General features: G+C 38.5%; 1 protein-coding gene and 1 non-coding gene across 2 annotated transcripts; one reads left to right on the top strand and one right to left on the bottom strand.

The window, feature by feature from the left end:
- The first annotated feature begins 3,848 nt into the window (after positions 1-3,848).
- Positions 3,849-5,005, top strand: LOC141591206 (ethylene-responsive transcription factor ERF017-like). The gene has a single exon (XM_074411579.1). The coding sequence runs from the start codon at positions 3,919-3,921 to the stop codon at positions 4,573-4,575; it is 657 nt and encodes a 218-aa protein (XP_074267680.1). The 5' UTR covers positions 3,849-3,918; the 3' UTR covers positions 4,576-5,005.
- A 6,042-nt stretch (positions 5,006-11,047) lies between these two features.
- On the bottom strand, positions 11,048-11,156 carry LOC141593290 (small nucleolar RNA R71). The gene has a single exon (XR_012521385.1). It is a non-coding gene; the product is annotated as a small nucleolar RNA R71 (small nucleolar RNA).
- Positions 11,157-22,706: the final 11,550 nt, after the last annotated feature.

The raw sequence follows: 22,706 nt of genomic DNA, 5'->3' as shown, positions 1-22,706 counted from the left end.
GGACACAGATGTCCAGAGATAACTGGAGTAAGGGGTGAGGGTACGTATTAGAAAGCTCTTTAATCGAACACCTAATCTCGCCCGCCTCGATAGCGGCCTGTACTAATGATTAGGGAAATCGTTCATATTTGATATGTCGTCGATGTAATGCATGCAATGCAACAAACATAGATTAATCCTATCATGTGAGTTTAAACTATGTCGGTTAACACGTAATTTAACACTCAATTGGGGTCGAAGTTGATGTTAGATTAAATTACATGAGAAAGCCAAATAATTAAATCATACATAATAACAAATACGATAAATGAATTAAAATAATTATTACAAGAGTTACAAGGATTACATGATCTACGTCAAAAGCACGCTCAAAAACGAGGTTTCGAAGAAGAAAATAAAAGAAAGAATAAAATTAGAATTAAAATATGAAAATAAGTCAGATTAGAGGTGATAATAAGGATAATAGTCGATTTAAATCGTAATTAGAAACTACGTCAAAGCGAGAAAGAGTTCGTGACGTAAGCCAACCTGAACAGCGCAAAGATCTCTGCCGCGTCCCCTAGGAAGAGGCGCAGCACTTCCTACGTCTGTTCTTGAGTTTGGTTCTGGCTGTGTCAGAACCGCGGGTCAGTTATCGTTAATTGGTAATTTAAGATCGATTATTGATATTAGCCTCAAATTGAAGTGTTTTAATTGATTACATGCATCTGGAATCGTCATAAAACGAATTAAAAACAAGAATTTACAGCGGTTTACATAATTAATGATGAACTCGTGTCGGAAATACAAAAAGATCGAAACTTTGAACTTGAAAGCAGAATTAAATTTGGCAAACTAAAATCAAATAAAGAAAACTATGTACAAATAACGAATTCTAAAGACTCGATATGAGAAAATCGAACCTTTGAAACCCGGGTTTGAATAGATAACAAAAACCCGCAAATATTGAATTATAAGGGATTTATGTCGAATTAAGAATTATAATTTAAAAAGGATTAGTTAAGAACATGCTTATACACTTAAACAAACAAAAGGAGCGAAAGAAAAACGAAAGAAAGAGAGAATTGCAGGAAGTCGAGGAAGAAGAAGAGCAGGAGCAGCGGCAGCCTCTGGAAGAGGCGCAACAGATGCTGCGACTCTTCGAAGAGGCGCAGCTGCTGCTGCGTTTCTTCTCGACGTCAGACCTCCGCTGTTTTGTAAATACAGTTTTAAAAGATGGTTTTTAAGACGGATTTGAACGTGCTTCTGATATAAACCTTACATTAATTGGTACAAAATAAAAATACAATAAATAAAATAGAATTTACTCCCTCAGACTTACATGTTTGACGAAACGAGATTGACTAAGTTAACGTTTAGTGATTGCTCGACTCGAATATGCATGGAAAGTGCCCTTGTTAAAGGATTTAAAAGGTTGATTAAATTGATTAAAGTGGAGTTGGTCAAATTGGTCGGTCTATGCAACGTGACTGGGACTCAGAAGGATCTGAGCTTACGTGGTCGATTGATCAAGCACGTAGGTGTCGAAAGCAATAACGTAATCTAGAATGCAAAGAGAGAAGAGAAGGGCGGACACTCGCGTGCCAAATATGGAGGCCGAAGTGCTCTATTTATACTAAACACATGAAAGAGGCGCAGCAGCCACTGCGATCCTTGGAAGAGGCGCAGCACCTGCTGCGTCCTTTCCCCAGAGGTTTCCTCCTCAGCAAGAAAGAATTCCGCGTTTTATTATGGAATTTCGGTAGATATGCACTTCCTTATTCCATAAAACACAAAAATACGGAAAGATATTTTCTCAAAAATATTAATTTAAATTTAGGAATAAATATCCAGAGAATTCTAGAACATTCCGGAATATTCCGACTCGGCATTTAAACGGTTTTTAGAAAATGAAGCGGTTTTTGACCCGGACTCCAAATGAACTCTAATTACTGTCAAAATGACCGTATCGACGCGTAGATGACGACCATGAGGTTGACTCGAGTGTTTGAGCTATCACTTGTCGATGAACTTATGGACTGTCATAAAATCGTTCCGTGTAACAAACATGCGGCCCAATCATCATTGGGTGGTTGGCGGGAGGTGTAGAAATGAGGTATCTAAACTTTGATAAATAAAAGTTAAAACTGAAAATTAGTTAAAAGAATTGAATAATGAGTTGAAATATATTTTAATGAAAACATTTTTATAGCATAAAACTAATGAGTTTCAATTTATATTATTTTTTCAATTTTTTTTGTCACGAAAGTAATAACAACGATCATTTTATACAGAATATGGGTCTATTCATCATCCAATAATAGGATCAATAAAAGATATAGTAATTTATAATTTTATATCAATTTTATTTTATTTTAATTAAAATAATACTCTCTCCGTTCAACTCCACTTCGCATGTTTTCTTTTTGCACGGGTATTAAGGAGCGGATTAAAAAAACTATAAAAAGTACATAGGGAAAGAGAATGGTAGGGTTAAAAATGTTAAAAAAATATTCCCTCCCAGTCGCTATATTGTTCCCATTTGATATGAGCACAATACTTAAGGAAAAGTAGTAAAATAAGAGTAAAAGAGTTGTGTGGGGTTGGTGATAGAAGAGATGAGATGAATTATTAGTAGTTAAAGAAAAAATTGTGGGGCCAAAACATAAAGGAAAGTAATAAAATAAGAGTAAAAGAGTTGTGTGGGTTTGGGGTTTGGTAATAGGAGAGAGGAATGAATAAAATAAGAATAAAAGTTACCAAAAAAGGAAATGGGAACATTAGTTGAATAATCCGTTTCGGGAAAGTGTGAACATTATAGTGACTGGGATGGAGTATAAAGGTGGGGTTTTGTGGTGGATTAGTGTGGGGTATGGATGACATTTTTTGTAAATATGTAGTGTGAATAAGGATAGAATGGTCATTTTCTTGGCCTAAAAAGGAAACATGTAAAGTGGAGTTGAATAGACGAAAAATGAATACATGTAAAGTGGAGTTAAATGGAGGGAGTATTTTAGAGTTTAGTGTTGTAGCGAGTATTTTAGAGTTTAGTGAAAATAATATAATTTGATGAAAATATTAATTATAATGAAAATATAATAAATGAATTAAATTGTAATTGTTAGTTTTCTTATTTAGTGAACATAATTATCATTAGTTTCCTTTTTTGAGAATATGCTTTTTGGCGGAAAATGATAGAGTTCATCTATTCTTTTAGTAGATAGGGGATGAATAATAATTGATGATCAAATTAGCCATAAAGATCTTTTAAATATAAGAAAATAAAAAAATAAGACAATTTAAAATAAAATAATTAAATAAATGATCGGAGTAAATAGGGTAATATTATTATTATTATTATTATTATTATTATTATTATTATTAAGGGAAATGATAAATACAACCCTTAGGGCTGTATTTAAAGTGTCAAAAAAGGAATAAAAACCTTAAATCAAATATTAATGACATCAATTTACGCGTAATTGTGTCTCAAATTCCTAATTTAAATCCATTTTGAAGAGTAATTTACCGTTATTTCAAATAGGGTAATATTTCTCCACTTTTTCAGGGACGGAAGCGAGGAGTTGATGAAATTGGTTTGAAAATCATGTAAACCGTTTAAAATCGACTCTCACGTGCTTTTAACTTCCAGTAACACAAACACAAATAAAAACCATCAACCGCGTACAATTTTCCTTTACCTATATAACCTCTCTAATCTCCCTCCACGTGTCCCTCTCCCCCTCTCTGCCTCTGACTACACGCTTCGTTTAGAGTGTTGACCCTTGATCTTCCCGAACCCCATTATTTTCAACGCAAACAATGCGTATAAATACCATTAAAATACCCCATTATTTGTTAACACCCATCATTGACACCATTCTTCCTCTGCTTCAACATTACACTACATACACACTCAAATAAAAATTGCAACTTTTAATGGATACTTATAATATTACTTTAAACAAAAACGACAACCCTTCGTCGTCGTCGTCATCACCGGACACATCGAAGAAGTCGTCGTGTAAGTATACGGGTGTGCGATTAAGGAAATGGGGAAAATGGGTGTCCGAAATCCGTCTCCCGAATAGTCGGGAGAGGATTTGGTTAGGATCATATGACACGGCCGAAAAAGCAGCACGTGCATTCGACGCTGCACAATTTTGCTTACGTGGAAAGTCAGCTAATTTTAATTTTCCGAATGACCCGCCTGATATTCCAGGGGGTCAATCAATGAGTCGTTCGGAAATTCAAGCTGCTGCAGCCAGGTTCGCGAACCTGGCCGCAACAGCAACTCAAGAACCGGAACTAGTTGAGTCTATGGTTACTACTTATTCACCAACAATTTCTGAAGGCACGGTCCAAATGGATAGTGAAATGACGAGGGCAGAAATGTCTTTTCACGAGCAGTTGAGTTTAAGTGCGACACTCGGGTCGGGTAATTATGTATCTGAGTACGGGTATTTTACCGGGTTTGATGATTATTTGACCGGTGAATATCATACCGTTTCACAACCCGATAATTATTGTGGATATAATGAAGAGGATATTTATGATACATCACTTTACCATGACACGTGCCTTTGGAATTTCTAAAAAGGAAAAAGGAAAAAAAGGAAAAAATTTTTGGACATAATGACTATAGAAGTAGAAATTTGGACCATTTTTTACTTTCCAAATTCTGCTCATATTATAAATATTATTTGCAGATTATTGCATTGGAAAATAATATAATGGAAAATAAGTCAGTGAAAATACAAGACCAAAAATCGTAAGGCATTAGCATTTTCACCGTATTTAAATTTAAATTATTCTAGACATTTTTTGTGAGGCACTAGCTTCATTATAAATTATTAAGAGTTCTTCTTTTGTAAGCCACTTACACACCCCAACAAATTATTCATGTAAGTTTTTTTTTTCCTATTTTTGGTAACCATTTATAATAGTGGAACCATACGTTTTTAGCCAAATATTGTATTTTAGTATTGTCAATCATTTTCGTATTATTTAGTTTTTGTTATGCATGTATTCTACACTTTTCTTACTTTAAAGATTAGTTTTATGTCGTTTCACTTATTCGATAAAGCACGTTGACACAATAATTCACTTATTCGATAAAGCACATTGACACAATAATTCATCTGTCTAAGTTATTTATTTGCTTTTACTTTTACCCTGTGTGAAAATTATTAAACAAAAGATTCGTCATTTGAAATGATCCAATTAACGAAAAATGTTAATACATGAAAAAGACTTATAATAAGAAATAAATGGTTCTCCAATGGAGTACATCTTAAAATAGGGCAGTAATTCTGTATAATGTTTAAGATTCGATGCATCTTCTGGTACTAGCATAGCAAGTAGTGTCACGTTAACACAATGATCAATTTATGTTTTGACTATTTCAGTGTGAATCATCATAAAATAAAGTGAATAAATAATGACTTCGGTAATATAAGGTAAACAATTACTCCCTAAGTCTCAATTTTTTTTTTTACGTATTTTAACTAAAGGTAAATAAATGAAATTATGAGAGAGGGAATATGTCTCACTACAAAGAAAAGGTCCATAGCGACGGAAAACTCCGTCGCAAATATGCCAATCCCGTCGCAATGTGTCCGTCGCATCGAAACGTTTTTTTTTGTAGTGTCTTAATTATAATTTTTCGTTTTTCCATCTTTTGTCTCACTGCCTCTTCATTTGATACATAAAGATGAGTAAGTCTCCTAGAAGACGGTCTCTGAATTGAGAGATCAATTACAAATTGATGGGAAAATGGTACAAAAAACAATAAAATGAGTACGAACATTATAGAATGAGGTACCAATAAATATGATTACAATATATAATAAAAATAAGTATGGTAATTATTATTATGAAAACATGGACCAAATAAAAGTGACATTTTAAGTTAGAATTAATGATAACATGCTTACTAAAAGTACAAAAATGGGTATGATAAAATGGTCTTTCAATATCTTATTGAGATACCGTCTCTCAAAAGTTTTAGGGCATAAAGATTAAATATAAAAAGTACTTACTCCTATTTAGATATGATAAAAGAATGAGATGTTAAAAGAGTAAAGCAGTGGAACATAAGATGAAACACAAAAATGAAACGAAGGATCCTGATTATAACGCCGCATTCCTAAAGTGTATTCGCCGATTTTTTTTCCGTAATTGTGTTATTTGTAATATTGCTCTTCACACATTCTAAAAGAAACGGCAGGATGTCAAAAAAATTGTGGATTATAAAATGGGAGTCAAAGTCACTTCTTTTTCATTAGGCGTAGTACATGGTCGAAGTTGACAAAACATTAGTGGTGATTGTTTACGTTATATGATGACCTTTTTGTTTGGTGTTCGACAGTTGGGGTAATTTTTTTCGGAGTATTGAAAATAATTTAATAGATTAATTTCTTTTAAGTTTGTCTTTTTCATACACAATAGTCAGATTTATTAATTACTTATTTAGAGAGTTTTTACTACTCACATCACATCAGCCACTTTAATACGTGATGATAGTAGTGAAGAATAATGTAAGATGAATTTTGACATGTGCTCAAATACAAATGTGGGGCCAAGGAAAAATGGTGGCTAACCTCTGCCTTTTAATAGGGAGTATATCTTATTCTTTTGGGAGTTGGATCTTTTTGGACACTTATGAAAGGTAGTTTGGTGAGGCCCATTACCAATTTACTACCCTAGTCCCTACTCAACGCTACTTACTAATCTTTAACAACTGGCCCTCCTAGTTTCTAATTTCGTAATCCTATTACTCAGGGACGGAACCAAGAATTAATCTCAGCATGGGGTGAAAATCTCAATGGGAAAACGGATAATAGTCTAAGGAAAATACGAAACATCTTGAAAATTTTAACTAAAAGCTTTAAAATTTTCGATCGTCTGCAGGGACGAACGCTCCTGCTAGCAGGGCAGAGCATGGATCATATATCCGATCCGAAATCGATTTCGGATCGGATATCTGTATCCGAAATTCACAAATTTCATTATCCGATATTTTATCCGAAACATTCAGATATCCGATTTTAAGTATCCGAAAATTTCGGTTCAGATATCCAAATATCCGTTATTCGATCCGATTTCAAGACTATTACTTTCTATGTATTTTTCTTTATCTTAGAAATCAATTTTCAATGTAAACCTTTTACAATAATTTGACTCTAAATCTTCCTTACTTTTATATCCCAGTAAATTTCTTTTTCGGACATTGGACTAGAACAAAATTTAGTGTTAATAAATCATATGTAGTCATAAATCTAATAAACTATCGGTTATCGGATATCCGAAATTTTTTAAACTATTCGATATTTGATCCGTATGCGAAATTTTCGGATCGGATATCTGATCCGAACTGTTTTTCGGATCAGATATCCACTTTTTCGGATCGGATCCGGTCGAATATCGGATCAGTTCGGATAATCGGATTTTTTGCTCACCTTTCACCGCTAGCCCCTTGATCCACCGCTGCTATTACTCTATTAGTATGAATGGCAAAACAAATCACAAAGTTAACCTTGTTTTTTTAAGTTACGCTCTTTTAAATTTTTTTCGGGCCAAAACTGTGATTTGGTTGTGTATAAATCATGTCTCTACCATAACAGGGACTTTTTTGAAAACTTTTGAACCATGGTCCGGCCCATTAACTGACTGCTATCTAAGTAATTTTCCTAAATAAACTGCTATCTAATATTATGTTTGGGTATATATCACTACCATTTTATTAAAGTAGCAAAAAAGAAAGAATCTCAGTCATTCATTTCAAAATTTATCTTTAAGTAATACTTTTACTTCATATTTTGACCATACCATCTTCCTTATATGTTATTCAAATAGAAGACTCACCAATCCTATTAATCTTTCTTCCATCTTTATTTTTCTTGTTTCATCCATTTGGATTCTCGTTCTCTCTCTCTTTGAATATGTCGAGTCAGGTAACCTCTACTCCATTAATCTTTCTTCTATCTTTTCCAAACATCCTCTATTAGATTTAACCTTTTATGTTTTTTAAATTAGGATTTGTAATAGTCATTTTATCTGACATCAATCTGTTTGTTTTTTTATTGTTGTGGCAATGTCGAAATGGGGAAGGTCATCAAGGTATCTTTTTCGGGGCGCCTAAAGAACACAAAAGTCGAGCAGCAATTCGGTAAATTTTTGGAGGTCGTCAAAAATCTTCAGGTAACTAAACCTTTCACTGAGCTAATTACCCAGGTATTGTAATACTCGTCCTTTTAGGGACCCATTGACCATCGTTGACTGACCTTAGACACTTTTCTAGACCTTCGGAAACCTTACGAGTTCACCTTGTGACGTAGTAACCCTTTTGATTTCAGGAGGCTCGATCTAGCGGAGGCTACTCGATCGAGTAGCTCAGTCACTCGATCGAGTAGAGGTCACTCGATCGAGTAAGTTACACACTCGATCGAGTTACGGGAGTTCAACGGGGAAATATAAATCGTGATATTGTGAAATCAAATCATTTCATTTTCTTTTCTCCTAAACCTAGATGTCGTCACCTCTCTATCCATTCATCTATATTCATCCTTTTGGAGCTTTTGAGAGTTGAGACACCATGGGGATGGGAAGCATGAATCGGGTAGCGGTCTTGTCGCCGGAATGCTATGTATAGGTATGTTGTCATCATCATCATCATCGTCCTCCTTGCTTTCGTTTGTGGTTGTGATAGTAGTAATAGATGGTCAAACTGTTTGTTATAGGTGGTTATGGTGGTTGCTTGTCATCGTATGGTCGTGTGCGGTATCGCTGCGGTTTGTTAGAGGTAGGTTTTTCTACTCAGTACTGTTGGTTGTATAGTATGTTGTTTATAGAATCTGGTTGTATTTGGTGTTATGATTGGTAGTGTGGATTGGTTGTAGTTGGTTGTTGTTTGTTTGTCTATGGTTTGCGAGGCGCGTCCTCGGCTGAGTGGAGTCACTTGCGGGAGTGGATTCACGCCCTTGATTTGCCCTTTGTGGAACCCGCCAAAGGAGGGGATATGCACATTAAGGAACATGGGTTTTCGCTCGGGATTGATGAGCGGGGATTTGGTGGGTACGGCTGCGGTCCCCCACTGGCGGCGAGGATTACTGGTTGCGATTGGTAATCTGGCAGGACTGGACCTTCGGGCAGTCAGAGGAGTATGGGTGGTCGGAGAAGGTGATGTGTGTATTGATACGTGCATATTCTATACACTTTATTTGCATTTTTGGCACGTATTTCTATGCGTATTTGTTAGCTTAAAGCTACTATTTCTCCCGAAACGGTTTACTTTAGAATTTCTATGATTTATTGTAGGAATGAGTGGAAGTAAGCTAAATCAAGCTTAAATCGTCCTCCGGAAGCAACTTTATGGAAACTTGGAAGATGGGAGTTCGGACTTGCTCACCTTGGGATGCGTGCATGAAGTGAAGAGGCTGATTGGAAGAGAAAAGGAAGTTATCTTGACAAAGATAGTTGGTCGATCGACCAACATCTCCATCAATCGACCGTGGAAGTTCAAAGCAAAGAGGCAAAGATCAGATCGGGGTGGTCGATCGACCGTGCCACCCAGTCGATCGACCAGGCCGCAAACTTGTGATTTACTTTATGCGTTAGACTTTTGAAAGCCCACTTGTAATTAACTTTTGGGGAGAACGTTTATCAGTAGAAGGCAACAATAATTTAGGTTATGCTTTTTATTATTCAACAACTGAAGTTTTAGATCTAGTTTTGGAGACACGAAGTGGAGGCTCGGATTCGAATTAATTGTTTGTTCATCAATTTCTTCAGTAAGCTTTAATTTAATTTCAATCTTCCTTTATTCTTGTCCTTTTAATTTCCGTTGTTACCAATTTATTTTCAAGTAATTCAGTTTTAATCTTCTATTTAATTTTCAATTCAATCATGTCAATTTCATTGTATGTCTTTAAGTTTGCAATTGTTATAATTTTAATCATGCGTAGGAAAAATTCCTATGCTAGGAATTAGGGAATCCATGGCGTCATGAGATGATTTTATTAAGTCTAGGTTGAACCCGTACCGGTCTTATTTACTACTGTGAGATTTTACCCCTTTGCTAGATTGAGAAATTAGCGGAGTTAGATTTCTTACAAGTAATTGGAAGGACTATAGAGCGAAAGTAATTTAGTTTCTTTCTAGGGTGGAAAAGAGACCGAAAGGCTTAATTTGAATAGGGACTTAGACGACCTATTTGACATCATGAGACGGTATTGGACAGATCTTGACTTTACTAGACTGACCCTTAAGCCATGGTGAACCGAAATTCCTAGCTACCTTTTATTATCTACTTAAACTTCATTTAATTTTCAGTAGTTAGTAGAGAATCAATCAACCAACCCCCCCCCCCCTCCACAATTGTTACATTTTTAGACTGAAAATAGCAAATAGAATTGATTTTGTCTCTCTGTGGTTCGACCCTTACTATCACTAGCTATAGTTTTAGTTCGGATTTATAAATTTAATTTTGATACAAAACGACGGTATGAAATTTTGGCGCCGTTGCCGGGGAGACGGTGTAATTCTGTTTGCTTTATTTTTAGTTTATTTTTTTTGTCTCAAGGAACTTTGGTTCCTTGAGGTCGTTGCTTACTCTTGCTTCTAGTTTTGCTTTTGCACAGTTAGAGGACAGATTTTTGAGAGGAAGGCTTGAGTACTCTCCGTTTCGCGATCATGACTATAATATATGATAATCTTCAGCCACAAGTGCAGCATGTTCCAAAGGGATACGATTTACCCACGCCCACTCATGGTCATTTCGAATTCCGTTCCTCCTATATCGATTTAGTGGAGCGAAATCAGTTTGCTGGTCTACCGGACGAGGATCCTTTGAAGCATATGGAAATTTTCACGGACTCTCATTGTTCCATACCCTGTCTGCATTACCGGGTGACCCAAGATGAAGTAAAGGGGATGATGTTCTTATACTCCTTGAAGGATTCTGCGCGAGATTGGTATCGCTACCTTGATAGGGTAGCAGCTGAAGTCATGGATTGGACATCTCTAGCATTAGCTATCTACAAAAAATACTTCCCACTCGCAAAGACTGATGCCTTGAGAAGCAAAATTACAAATTTCCAGCAAGGACCTGATGAGGAATTTTGTGAAGCATGGGGACGTTTCAAGAGTTTGGTTCGGTCTGTCCCTCACCACGGTTTCCAGCAGTGGTACCTTTGCAACTTATTCTACAATTCTTTATATGATGACTACAAGGTTATCCTGGATGCAGCTGCGAATGGTAGGTTCCAAAATAATACTGGTCAGAATAAAGGTTGGAACATTATTGAGGAGATGGCAGTCCATAGAGCTGAGTTTGGGAGTTCGCGTGGAAACTCGCGAAAGCAAAGTGATGAAATGAGTGCCGTTGCGACACTCATAGCTTCTATTACAGCCCGGCTCGAAAAGCTCGAGACTTCTAAGGTTTCCGAGAGAGAAATTGAAATTCCTGTTCATAACTCAGATGAGACCGCGGAATTGAGAGAAATAATCCGAGCTCTTTTGGTTCAAGTCACGAAAATAGAAGAAGCTGGGATTGAATCTAGAAAGAATTTTGCAAAGCAGTTAGAGATTTTAGCGGCTAACCAAGTCGCCAATTCTTCAAGCAAATGTGAGGCTCCTATCGAGACACTTAATGCAATTCACCTCCGCAGTGGTCTCTCATATGACGGTCCTGATAAGCCAAGAAAAGGCTCGGAAAATGCTGAAAAGTCAGACTTAAATTCTGGTGCGAAAACGAGCTCTACTGCCAGTACAAGCGGTCGATCGACCAACAACATCAGTCGATCGACCAGGATCTCTGATGAAAAAGTTTCTGACCAGAAACTAATTGAACCCAGCGCATGTGGTCGATCGACCAACAATATCAGTCGATCGACCGAAGTTCCTGACGAAGGAGTTTCTGACCAGAAACTGTTCGAACCCAGCGCATGTGGTCGATCGACCGAGCCCAATGGTCGATCGACTGGGTCTCCAGTGCAGGACGCAAATCCGTCAATTAATTTGCATGATTCTATACTTATTGATGATTTGACGGAGGTTTTAAATTTACGGAAGCCGAAGGTTGCTGATCCTACGGCCAGTGTTGCAGTCCCGTATCCGGAGCGTTTAAAGAATACTAAGCTGGAGCGCAAGTTTGGTAAGTTTTTGGAGATGGTCAAGAATCTTGAGGTAACCATTCCTTTCACTGATCTAATTACCCAGGCACCCTCTTACGCTAAATTTATGAAAGACATTTTGAATCATAAGAGAAATTTTCATGATGATGGTGTTGTTGCTTTTGTGGAAGAATGTAATGCTCTTTCGCAAATTAACATACCACCTAAATTAAAGGACCCGGGTAGCTTTTCAATTCCTTGTACTATAGGTAACCACGAAATTGGAAAGGCCCTTTGTGATTTAGGGGCCAGTGTCAGTGTCATGCCATATTCTGTTTGCGAAAAGCTAAATATTGGTAGACTTAAGGTGACCGATATTACCCTTCAGATGGAAAATAGATCGACTCAGAGACCTTTAGGAGTCTTAGAGGATGTACCCGTTCGAGTGGGTAAGTTTTTTATTCCTGTCGATTTCGTTGTTTTGGACATTGCAGAGGACAGTCAGATACCTATTATTTTAGGTAGACCATTTTTACATACAGCTGGGGCTGTAATAGATGTCAAACGTGGAATCATAACCTTAGAGGTAGGGGATGACACCATTGAGTTCAGTCTTGCTCGTAAGGCGGCAACCTCGATGATACGTGTTATTCCGTTGATATTGTTGACATGGCTGTTAATTGTAACTGGAGGGAATCCTTAGCCAAAGATCCCCTAGCTGATCTAACCCATTTAGATGAGTGTGTAGATAATACAACGGTGAATGATGAGGAGCTAGATGTTTTGGTAGCCTCAATGGAAAGCTACGAGCTCACAGAGCAAGAAGATGAGATGCTCATAAGCCTGGCCAATGAAAATTTGGTAAACACTTGCTATACCATTGAAGCTGATTCTGCCTATGCTGTAGAGGTAAAGGTGCCAGAGTGTAAGCCACTTCCTCCTAATCTTAAGTATGTCTTTTTAGATGATACGGAGCAGTACCTAGCTATTGTTAGTGCTAAGCTTAATGATGACCAGCTTTCTGCTTTGATGTGTGTGCTTAAGAAAAACAGGAAAGCTTTAGGTTATTATTTGGATGATATTAAGGGCATCAGCCCTGATATTTGTATGCACAGGATAGAGCTGGAGGAAGGCCACAAGCCTTACAGACAAGGTCAACGCAAGTTAAACCCGAAGATGCAGGAAGTTGTTATGGCCGAGGTGATGAAACTACTCGATGCAGGTATTATTTATACAGTTGGCAACTCCAAGTGGGTTAGCCCAGTTCAGGTAGTTCCGAAGAAAGGAGGGACTACCGTGGTTAAAAATGAGAAAAATGAATTAATACCAACGCGAGTTGTGACAGGGTGGCGGATGTGCATTGATTATAGACAGTTGAATGCCGCCACCAAGAAAGACCACTTCCCCCTCCCTTTTGTTGACCAAATGACTGAAAGACTTGCTTCTAACAAATTTTTCTGTTTTCTAGACGGATATTCAGGGTTCTTTCAGATCCCTATTCATCCGGATGATCAGATTAAGACCACTTTTACCTGTCCACAGGGTGTTTTTGCATACCGCAGAATGCCTTTCGGATTGTGTAACGCCCCAGCTACCTTTCAGAGGTGCATGATGGGGATTTTTTCTGATTATATAGAGAACATTATGGAGGTATTTATGGATGATTTCTCAGTTTATGGTAATGACTTTGATCGTTGTTTAGCTAATCTTGATAAAGTCATGCAGAGTTGTATTGATGTTAATCTTGTTTTAAACTGGGAAAAATGTCAGTTCATGGTCAATGAGGGAGTTGTGTTAGGGCATCTGATTTCTGATAAGGGTATACATGTTGATAAGGCAAAAGTGCAGGTGATTGAGCAATTGCCTCCTCCCGTGAATGTTAAAGGAGTGAGGAGTTTCCTTGGTCACGCTGGTTTCTATCGGCGTTTCATTAAGGATTTTTCAAAAATTGCTAAACCACTTACACAATTGCTCCTTAAGGATGCTGTCTTTGAGTTTACTGATGAGTGCCTTTTAGCTTTTAACAGGTTAAAGGAGGCTCTAGTTTCTGCGCCAATCATTCAAATTACCGATTGGGACCTCCCATTCGAGATTATGTGTGATGCCAGCGATTATGCGATTGGTGCAGTTTTGGGACAGCGGAAAAATAAAGTTTTGAATGCCATATATTATGCGAGCCGAACTCTGGATGAGGCTCAAGTCAATTATTACACCACTGAGAAGGAGTTTCTAGCTGTAGTTTTTGCCTTAGATAAATTTCGGTCTTATTTGTTAGGTTCTAAGGTTATTGTTTATACGATCATGCGTGTGGCAAAGACTCTCTTTCTTAAGAAGGATGCGAAGCCGAGGCTTTTGAGGTGGATACTCCTTTTGCAGGAGTTTGATTTGGAGATCAAAGATAAGAAAGGTGCAGAGAATGTGGTGGATGACCATTTATCTCGTCTGCAGCTGACAGAAAGGGAGGATTCGTTACCCATTAATGATTATTTTCCTGATGAGAGTCTGTTAGCTATTACTAATTCGGGGACTTATCCACCTCCGTGGTTTGCTGATTACGCTAATTTTGCTGTGACAGGTAAGATACCACCCGAGCTTTCATGGCAGCAGAAGAAGCGGTTCGCTTATGATGCTAGACAATACTTTTGGAATGATCCTTATGTTTTCAAGGAATGTGCAGACGGTCTTATCCGGAGATGTGTGCCTCAATGGGAGGTGAAGGATATCCTAGAAGCTTGCCACTCTTCTGCCTATGGTGGTCACCACGGTCCGTCCCGGACTGTGGCTAAGGTACTCCAATCTGGTTTCTATTGGCCAACTTTGTATGCAGATAGTCGCAATTTTGTTGCTGAATGCGATGCTTGTCAAAGATCGGGGAATATTTCAAGGAGACATGAGATGCCACAGGCAGGCATTCTAGAGGTTGAGATTTTTGATGTCTGGGACATTGATTATCAAGGACCTTTTCCGAGCAGTCAAGGTAATAAATATATCCTCGTAGCTGTAGATTATGTGTCCAAATGGGTAGAAGCTATCGCTACTCCCCATTGCGATGCAAAAGCCGTGATTAAGCTATTTACAAAGATTATTTTCCCTCGTTTTGGTGTCCCTAGGGTTGTCATTAGCGATGGTGGAAAGCATTTTAAAGAGAAACAACTTAGTGCTTTATTGACTAAATTCGGTGTCCAACATCGTAGAGGTTTGGGGTATCATCCCCAAACTAGTGGTCAGGTTGAGATTTCTAACCGAGAATTGAAAGCAGTTTTAGCTAAAGTTGTTTCTAAATCACGGAAATATTGGAGTCTTAAGTTAGATGATGTCTTATGGGCTTATAGGACCGCGTTTAAAACGCCGATTGGGATGTCACCATTCCGATTGATTTATGGTAAGAAATGTCATTTACCTGTTGAGTTGGAGCGTAAGTCTTGGTGGGCTATTTGTGATTTGAATTTGGATCCTAACCTCTCTCGTGAGAAACGTATGACACAGCTAAATGAGCTGGAGGAATTTAGGCTGTTGGCCTATGATAATGCTAGGATCTACAGAGAGAAAACGAAGCGCTGGCACGACAAGTGAATCATTAAGCGCGAGTTCCATTTTGGCGATAAGGTACTTCTTTTTAATGCTCGTATCCGTTTATTTCCTGGTAAGCTGAAATCCAGGTGGACTAGCCCTTATACGGTCACAGCAGTTACAAAATTCGGATCAGTTGAATTGGAGACCTCATCTGGAGACCGATTCAAAGTGAACGGTCAATACGTGAAACACTATCACGGTGCAGACGAATTTGTTGGGCAGGTCGAAGTACTGTACTTTGACCCAATTTTAGAAGCTGCAAATTGAGGTGAGAAGGTCGTGCGGGACCTCTTAAACCAGCGCTAACCGGGAGGCAACCCGGCTTGTACATTTTTTGTAATTAGGAACTTTACAGTTTTATTTCATTAATTTGCATTAGGAACTTTAGCTTATTTCATTTTAATTAGCAATTTCTTTTTTGGAAGAACGTGCGCCTTTGAGAATGTTTGCAGGTAATTAATTTATGCAAAGTGCGTAGGATGATCTACTGGATGTCGATGAGAGAAAGACGGGAAATTGAAGTTGAAAAATAAATTTTTGACGTATTTGAGATTAATTGCCAGCATATGCAGTCGATCGACCAAGTTCACCAGTCGATCGACTGAGGAGAAAAAGGCATAAGCTGTTTCATAGGGAGATTGGTCGATCGATTGGGTAAGATAGTCGATCGACCACCACGCGACATCAGAGGGCGAATTAAAAGGGAAGTTCTAATTTCTATTTCATTCATTCATTCATATTCATTTGAACAAAAAAATAAGAAAACCCTAAGTTCTTCCCCTTTTGCGATTGCGATTCCAATCCCCCTTTAATCTCGATTTTTCTTATTCAAATCTCCAAGTTCTCATAAAAGGTATGTCTCTAATCCTCTTTTAACCCTTTAAATTCGATTTTTACTGAATTTCTAGGCCCAAATTTCGAGCAATGTCACCATGTATCGAAAAAATCGATTTGGGGAAAATCGATTTAGGGCTAATTTCTTTTCGAATTTGTGCTTTAATTGCCTTTGCTATCCTATTCCCTTGATTTTCAAGCCATCTTAGCAACTAGGAGATGCTTAAATCCGTTTCCCTCAAATTTTCGAAACCCTAATTTCGTGTTCAATCTCTGATTTTGTTTAGGGTTTATAAATTTTCATTGTTCAAATTATGGGAAGCTAGTTGTTGATTTGTTAACTTTGTAGGAAGCAACAATGACAAAAGGGAAGCAGACGATGTTCAGTGGGCAGTCCAGTCAAGGAGCAGCTAAACGGCCGCGGGGTCCGCCGCTAATGATCGAAGCAACTACGGATAGTCTACCTGACTATCCACAGGTTACTTTCTCTACCTCTACTCAGCGAGCTAAATTCATTACCTTGGTCGAAAAAATAAAAGTTTAGGCAACCCGTTTTATTCATAAGCCAACTTTAGAGAAACTAGGGTGTCTTGAATCTATCGTGTCTCTGCTAAATGGGACAGGGATGTCAGGACTGGTGGACATGGCTGAGTTCACCTACTACACTCTAACCCTTGAGTTTTTCTCGTCTTTTGCTTTTGACCAGGCTTCTTTTAAAGCTAATAGGAGTAGCTCTTGCATTTCTTTTCGGCTGTTTAATGTCACCTACTCCTTGACATTGGCCGAATTTGCTGGTTATTTGGGTCTTTGTTTCGAGGGTAACACCACAGAACCTTATGATGTGCATAGGGTAATGTGGTCGTGTATCTCTGACTGGAACGGCCCTAAGAGGACGGGCACTTCCGTCCACTTACCCCCTTTTCGTTATTTTTTCCGCCCGATGGGTAATACCATTTTCGGCCGCAAAGAGTCAAATAATGTTAATACCATTGAATTGTCTATCTTGGCGGGCTATCTGAACATTGAAAGTCGGGTAGCCCGTATTTATAACATATCTTATTTGACTGCCTCTCATTTTCACACTATAAGTGAGGGTACCTCTTTGGCCACTATTGTTTATGGTGAGTTTGTGACTCGTATCGCCAACCGTCTGGTTCTTGTCTTCCCTCGAGAGGAGGCCCCTCTTGACCCTGACGCACGCTTCATGGACCTTGACTACGCCAGGTATGTGAAGTGGGTTGATACACGGGGTCGGTGGAAGATTGATTCTTCCATTTGCGACTCCATCCCTGTCCTTGGCCTCCCTCCCATCTTGCCCTTTACCACTGTTTTGGGGGCGACTCGCCCGCCCTTGCCTAGCTACAGGCTCCCTATTAGGGCGGGCACCACTACTGCTAGTACCTCGAGGCGAGCTCGTGCCTCCTCTTCACAGGCCCCCTCCTCCTCCACTCCTGCTCCCACGGGTTTCCCGGCTACTTTTAGTCCCCCTACACCTATTGTTATCCATGCGGTCATGGACCAAAGGGCGGTTTCACGTGTGTTTGGTGACTTGTGCAGGAGTTTTGATCAGCACCGGATAGACATGGCACTGGCCATGTACCCAGTTTACGAGGAGTACGCTCGGACAGGGATGCTCCCACGAGGTCCCTGGACTCACCCGTCCTTCTTTGTTCCCCCGGTGGGCGGATATCCTCCGCCTGCTTCGAGATCTACTCCTACGACTACTACTGCCGCTGCTGCTGAGGCGGAAGAGGAGGATGACTCGGAATCCGAGGAGGATGAGGGTAGCGAGTATGATGGTGAGGATTAGACGCATTCTGACCTCCCCCTTTTTTGGCTGGTTTGGGGAGGTCTTCTTTTGTGAGTTTCCGATCCTTTTTTGTTAGTTTCCTTTTATTTTGTTGTTGCTTATATTCTTCCCATTATTCTTTGTTGATCTTTGGTGATTTCTTCTTGAGCACAATGAGGGCATTGTGCGTTTTGGTTTGGGGAGGGTATATGCATATGTCTATTGCATTTGCATTTGTTTTTTATTGCATTTCAGTCACACGTTTATTGCATTTCAGCTTGCATTTGTTTTCAATTCAAAAAAAAATAAAAAAATTGAAAAACCACCAAAAAATCAAAAAAATCAAAAAATCACGTTTACTTTCGCATTTAGGTCGAGTCGGAACGGAAGGATTTCAATGATGAGTTTGCATTACATTCTGTCTCATTGCCCTTTCCTTGCACTTTGAACATTTCCAAGTATGTCACTTGCATAGTCTACGAGTTTTTGTTGGAATTTTGCTAAACGAATAGACTTGACTCAATATTGGCAAGCTACTTAAATTTCTAAGGATAGAGCTTATTAAATCGGTGTCATTCATGACCGATTTCATGTAGGAATGAGAGTAGTTTCTCCTTATAAGGCATGTCACATCAATTTGCATAAGCATGAGTCTAGTCTACTTGATACCTATATGCATTCGGGTCCGTGGTTTGTTGACACATGTGGTAGAGGTTCCCCTTTCTCATTTTACCCATAAACCTCACATAGCCAAATCACTACTACAAATACAGGCAACCACAACGGCTCTTTAACAACGCTTATTCACGAAAATCATCAAAACACGTTGTAGAATTTATTCCGCGAATTTTACCAAACTTAATTACAACGGTTATGTGTTGTTAGCCGTTGTTATTGGTTTTAACAACGGGTCATACTTAAACAACCGTTGTTAATGAAAAAACTAATAACAACGGTTAAATTTTAACCGTTGTTAATTGTTTGGCGCCAAATTAGTGAAAAGTAATCACAACGGTTATATTAGAACCCGTTTTTAATACGTTTTAACAACGGTTGTAGACTCAATAACCGTTGTTATTAATATTATGAAAATCTTAAGAACAACATATTGTTTTATTCTATACGCTACAAACACAAACACAAGCTAATATCAACTATATCATCCTCCATTCCTCCCTGATCGTCTCTCTGTCTTCATCTCCGTCACTGTTGTCATGTCTTCTCTCCCTCATCGTGTTTATCAATTAGGTATATATATGTTTCTTAGCAACGCTTATAACTAGATATAGGATTTTTTGGGTTATTATCTAATTTGTTGATAATTTAGCTTAATTGCTTTCCTGAATTTCGTTTATTTGTTTTCTTATTATTGTATTTTCTCAATTAGTTGCCTATTATTACGAATGTAGAATAATGACTCGAACTTGGATGATTGATGCAAATATGAGTGACCGCACCTACAAGGATGGTTTAGCTGAATTTTATGAATTCGTTTCGAACAATTTGAAAGGTTCTTCTAGTATTGCATGTCCTTGTGAAAGATGTGGTAATATTAGCTATATGGCTTTTCCGGACGTTTAAATACACCTAGAAAAGTGGAGATTTAGTCGATCCTATACACATTGGATTTTTCATGGGAATCATTAGAGGAAGAGAATAACTCTGAAGAAGATGATGTTGAGGTACACGAAAGGCTAACTGATGATCCTGAGTTTGCCGAGTTTTTTGAGTTGGAAGAGTTGGAAGTAGAGAAGTTGAATGTTGGGTCTATAGATAATGAAGAGAATGATGATGAGTCCATTACTTTTGAAGATGTAGGTGATGACACTAGTAATTGGGATGACCTTAACAACACGTATGAGAAGTTGTGTGAGTCTGAAGCACCTCTGTATCCTGGTTGTAAGTTCACAAAAATGTCGGCTGTGGTGAAGTTGTATAATATCAAGGGAGCAAATGGGGTGAGTGACACGTGTTTCACTAGTTTTTTAGCCTTGATAAAGGAGTTGCTTCCTGATGGTAATGTTCTACCTGTTAAGACATATGAGGCGAAAAAACTAATAAGAGAGTGGGTATGAAATATGAGAAAATACATGCATGTCCAAATGATTGCATATTGTATCGGAAATTATATCAAAACTTAACCAATTGCCCTAAATGTTTGGAGTGGCGTTATAAGGATAAGGAAGGGATCCCGGCTAAGGTGTTGTGGTATTTTCCATTGATACCAAGAGTCATAAGGATTTATGCAAATCCCGATGATGCAAAAATGTTAACTTGGCATGAAACAGGAAGAATAAATGATGGAAAGCTAAGACACCCGGCAGATGGTAAGCAATGGAAATCGTTCGACGCTAAGTATCCCGAGTTCGGCAATGAACCTAGAAACTTACGTCTAGCGCCCCCACTGATGGAATGAACCCACACGGAAACATGAGTAGCCAACATAGTACTTGGCCAGTAGTGTTGGCTATTTATAACTTACCTCCATATGTGTGCATGAAAAGAAAGTATTTGATGTTGTCGTTGTTAATTTCCGGCCCTAAACAACCTGGAAATGATATAGATGTATATTTGGAACCTCTTCTAGATGATTTGCGATTGTTGTGGGATAGTGGGATAGAAGTATTTGATGCATATAAGAACGAAACTTTCAATTTGAGAGCGATGTTATTGTGTACAATAACCGACTATCCGGCTTATGGCGACCTTTCCGGGCACACAGTTCATGGGAAAGAGGCTTGTCCATTGTGTGGGAGGATATCGAGTCTGAATACTTGAAGTCTTCTCGTAAGTATGTGTATATGGGAAATAGGAGGTTCTTGTCTCATGACCATTGTTATCGCAAGATGCTGAAAGCATTCAATGGAAGACAAGAACTTCGTCAACCTCCTAGAATTTTGAGTAGGCATGAAGTTTATCGAAAGTAAAGCATATTGAGATAGATTATGGGAAGAAGAGCGGCTCTAAATTGTCTACTCGTGGGTATAAGAAAAGATCCATATTTTTTGATAAACTTCCATATTGGCCTGACCGGAGGTCGAGCATTGCCTCGATTTCATGCACATTGAGAAAAATGTCTGTGATAATATTATCAATACCCTTCTCAATGTTCCTGGTAAAACAAAGGATAACGCCGCAGCTAGGGAAGATATGAAAATGATGGGTATTAGGCTAGAGTTGGCACCACAGAAGAGAGGTAATCGTACATTTTTACCGCCAGCAGCTTTTACCCTTTCACGGAATGAGAGAAAAGAGTTCTGTGCATGCTTGAATGGAATTAAAGTGCCACATGGTTATTCGTCGAACATCAAAAGCCTAGTGTCGATACAAGACCTAAAACTCACCGGGTTAAAGTCACATGATTGTCACACTTTGATGCAACAATTACTACCTGTGACTATTCGTTCCATTTTACCTGAAAAGGTAAGATATGCTATAACTAGATTCTGTCTCTTCTTCCAGTCCATATGCGAGAAAGTCATCGATCCCGATGACGCGGATTCATTGCAGGACCTCGTTGTAACCTCTCTTTGTCAGTTGGAAATGTATTTTCCACCCTCTTTCTTCACTATCATGATTCATCCGACCATTCACTTGGTTAGGGAGATTTTGTACCTTGGGCCCGTGTACTTGAGATACCAGTATCCTTTCGAAAGATTGATGAAAGTCTACAAGGACTATACATCTAATCGGTATCGTCCGGAAGGTTGTATTGCTGAACGCGCTATTTTAGACGAAGCTCTTTCATATTGTTACGCTCATCTCTCCCCTGAGGAGTTGATTGGCGTTCCTAAGAATCGTCATAGTGGCTGGATGACCGGAAAAGGTATTAGGGGCCGGGTTGAAAAAATTGTGACACGTGAAATGTTGCATTTAGCACACATGTATGTGCTAAACAACGAAGATGAGGTGCAACCTTATATTCAACAACACAAAGATGAGCTCAAATACGATCACCAAAACAAGACCGAGAAGTTGATTGCGAACGAGCATACGAAGACGTTTCCGAGTGGTTTAGGAATATTGTCTTACGATTATCAGATCATCAAACCGGTGATGACATCTCTCCTAGGTTACTACGTCTTGGTTTAGGTCCAAATGCCAGGGTCACCTTTTACAACAGTTTTGCCATTAATGGATATACTTTTTACACCCGTGAGCAAGATGAGGTGAGCACAATGCAAAATAGTGGTGTGAGTTCTGAATTTGAGGCAATGCACTTTGCTACTTCAAAAGATAAAAAGCCTATTTGGGGAAAATGCCTTTATTATGGTGTTATTCAAGAAATATTGGTACTAGATTACATTGATTTCACAATGCCTTTGTTTCGATGTAACTGGTTTGATAACAACATCCATTGTGTCCGAAAGGATAAGATGGGATTTACGTTGGTCAATCTGTTGGGAAATGTGTCCTCA

The sequence above is a fragment of the Silene latifolia genome, chromosome 7 (genome assembly GCF_048544455.1).
Source record: "Silene latifolia isolate original U9 population chromosome 7, ASM4854445v1, whole genome shotgun sequence".
Lineage (NCBI taxonomy): Eukaryota > Viridiplantae > Streptophyta > Magnoliopsida > Caryophyllales > Caryophyllaceae > Silene > Silene latifolia.
Note: the sequence above shows the minus strand (reverse complement) of the source record. Positions and strands in the feature narration are given on the sequence as shown.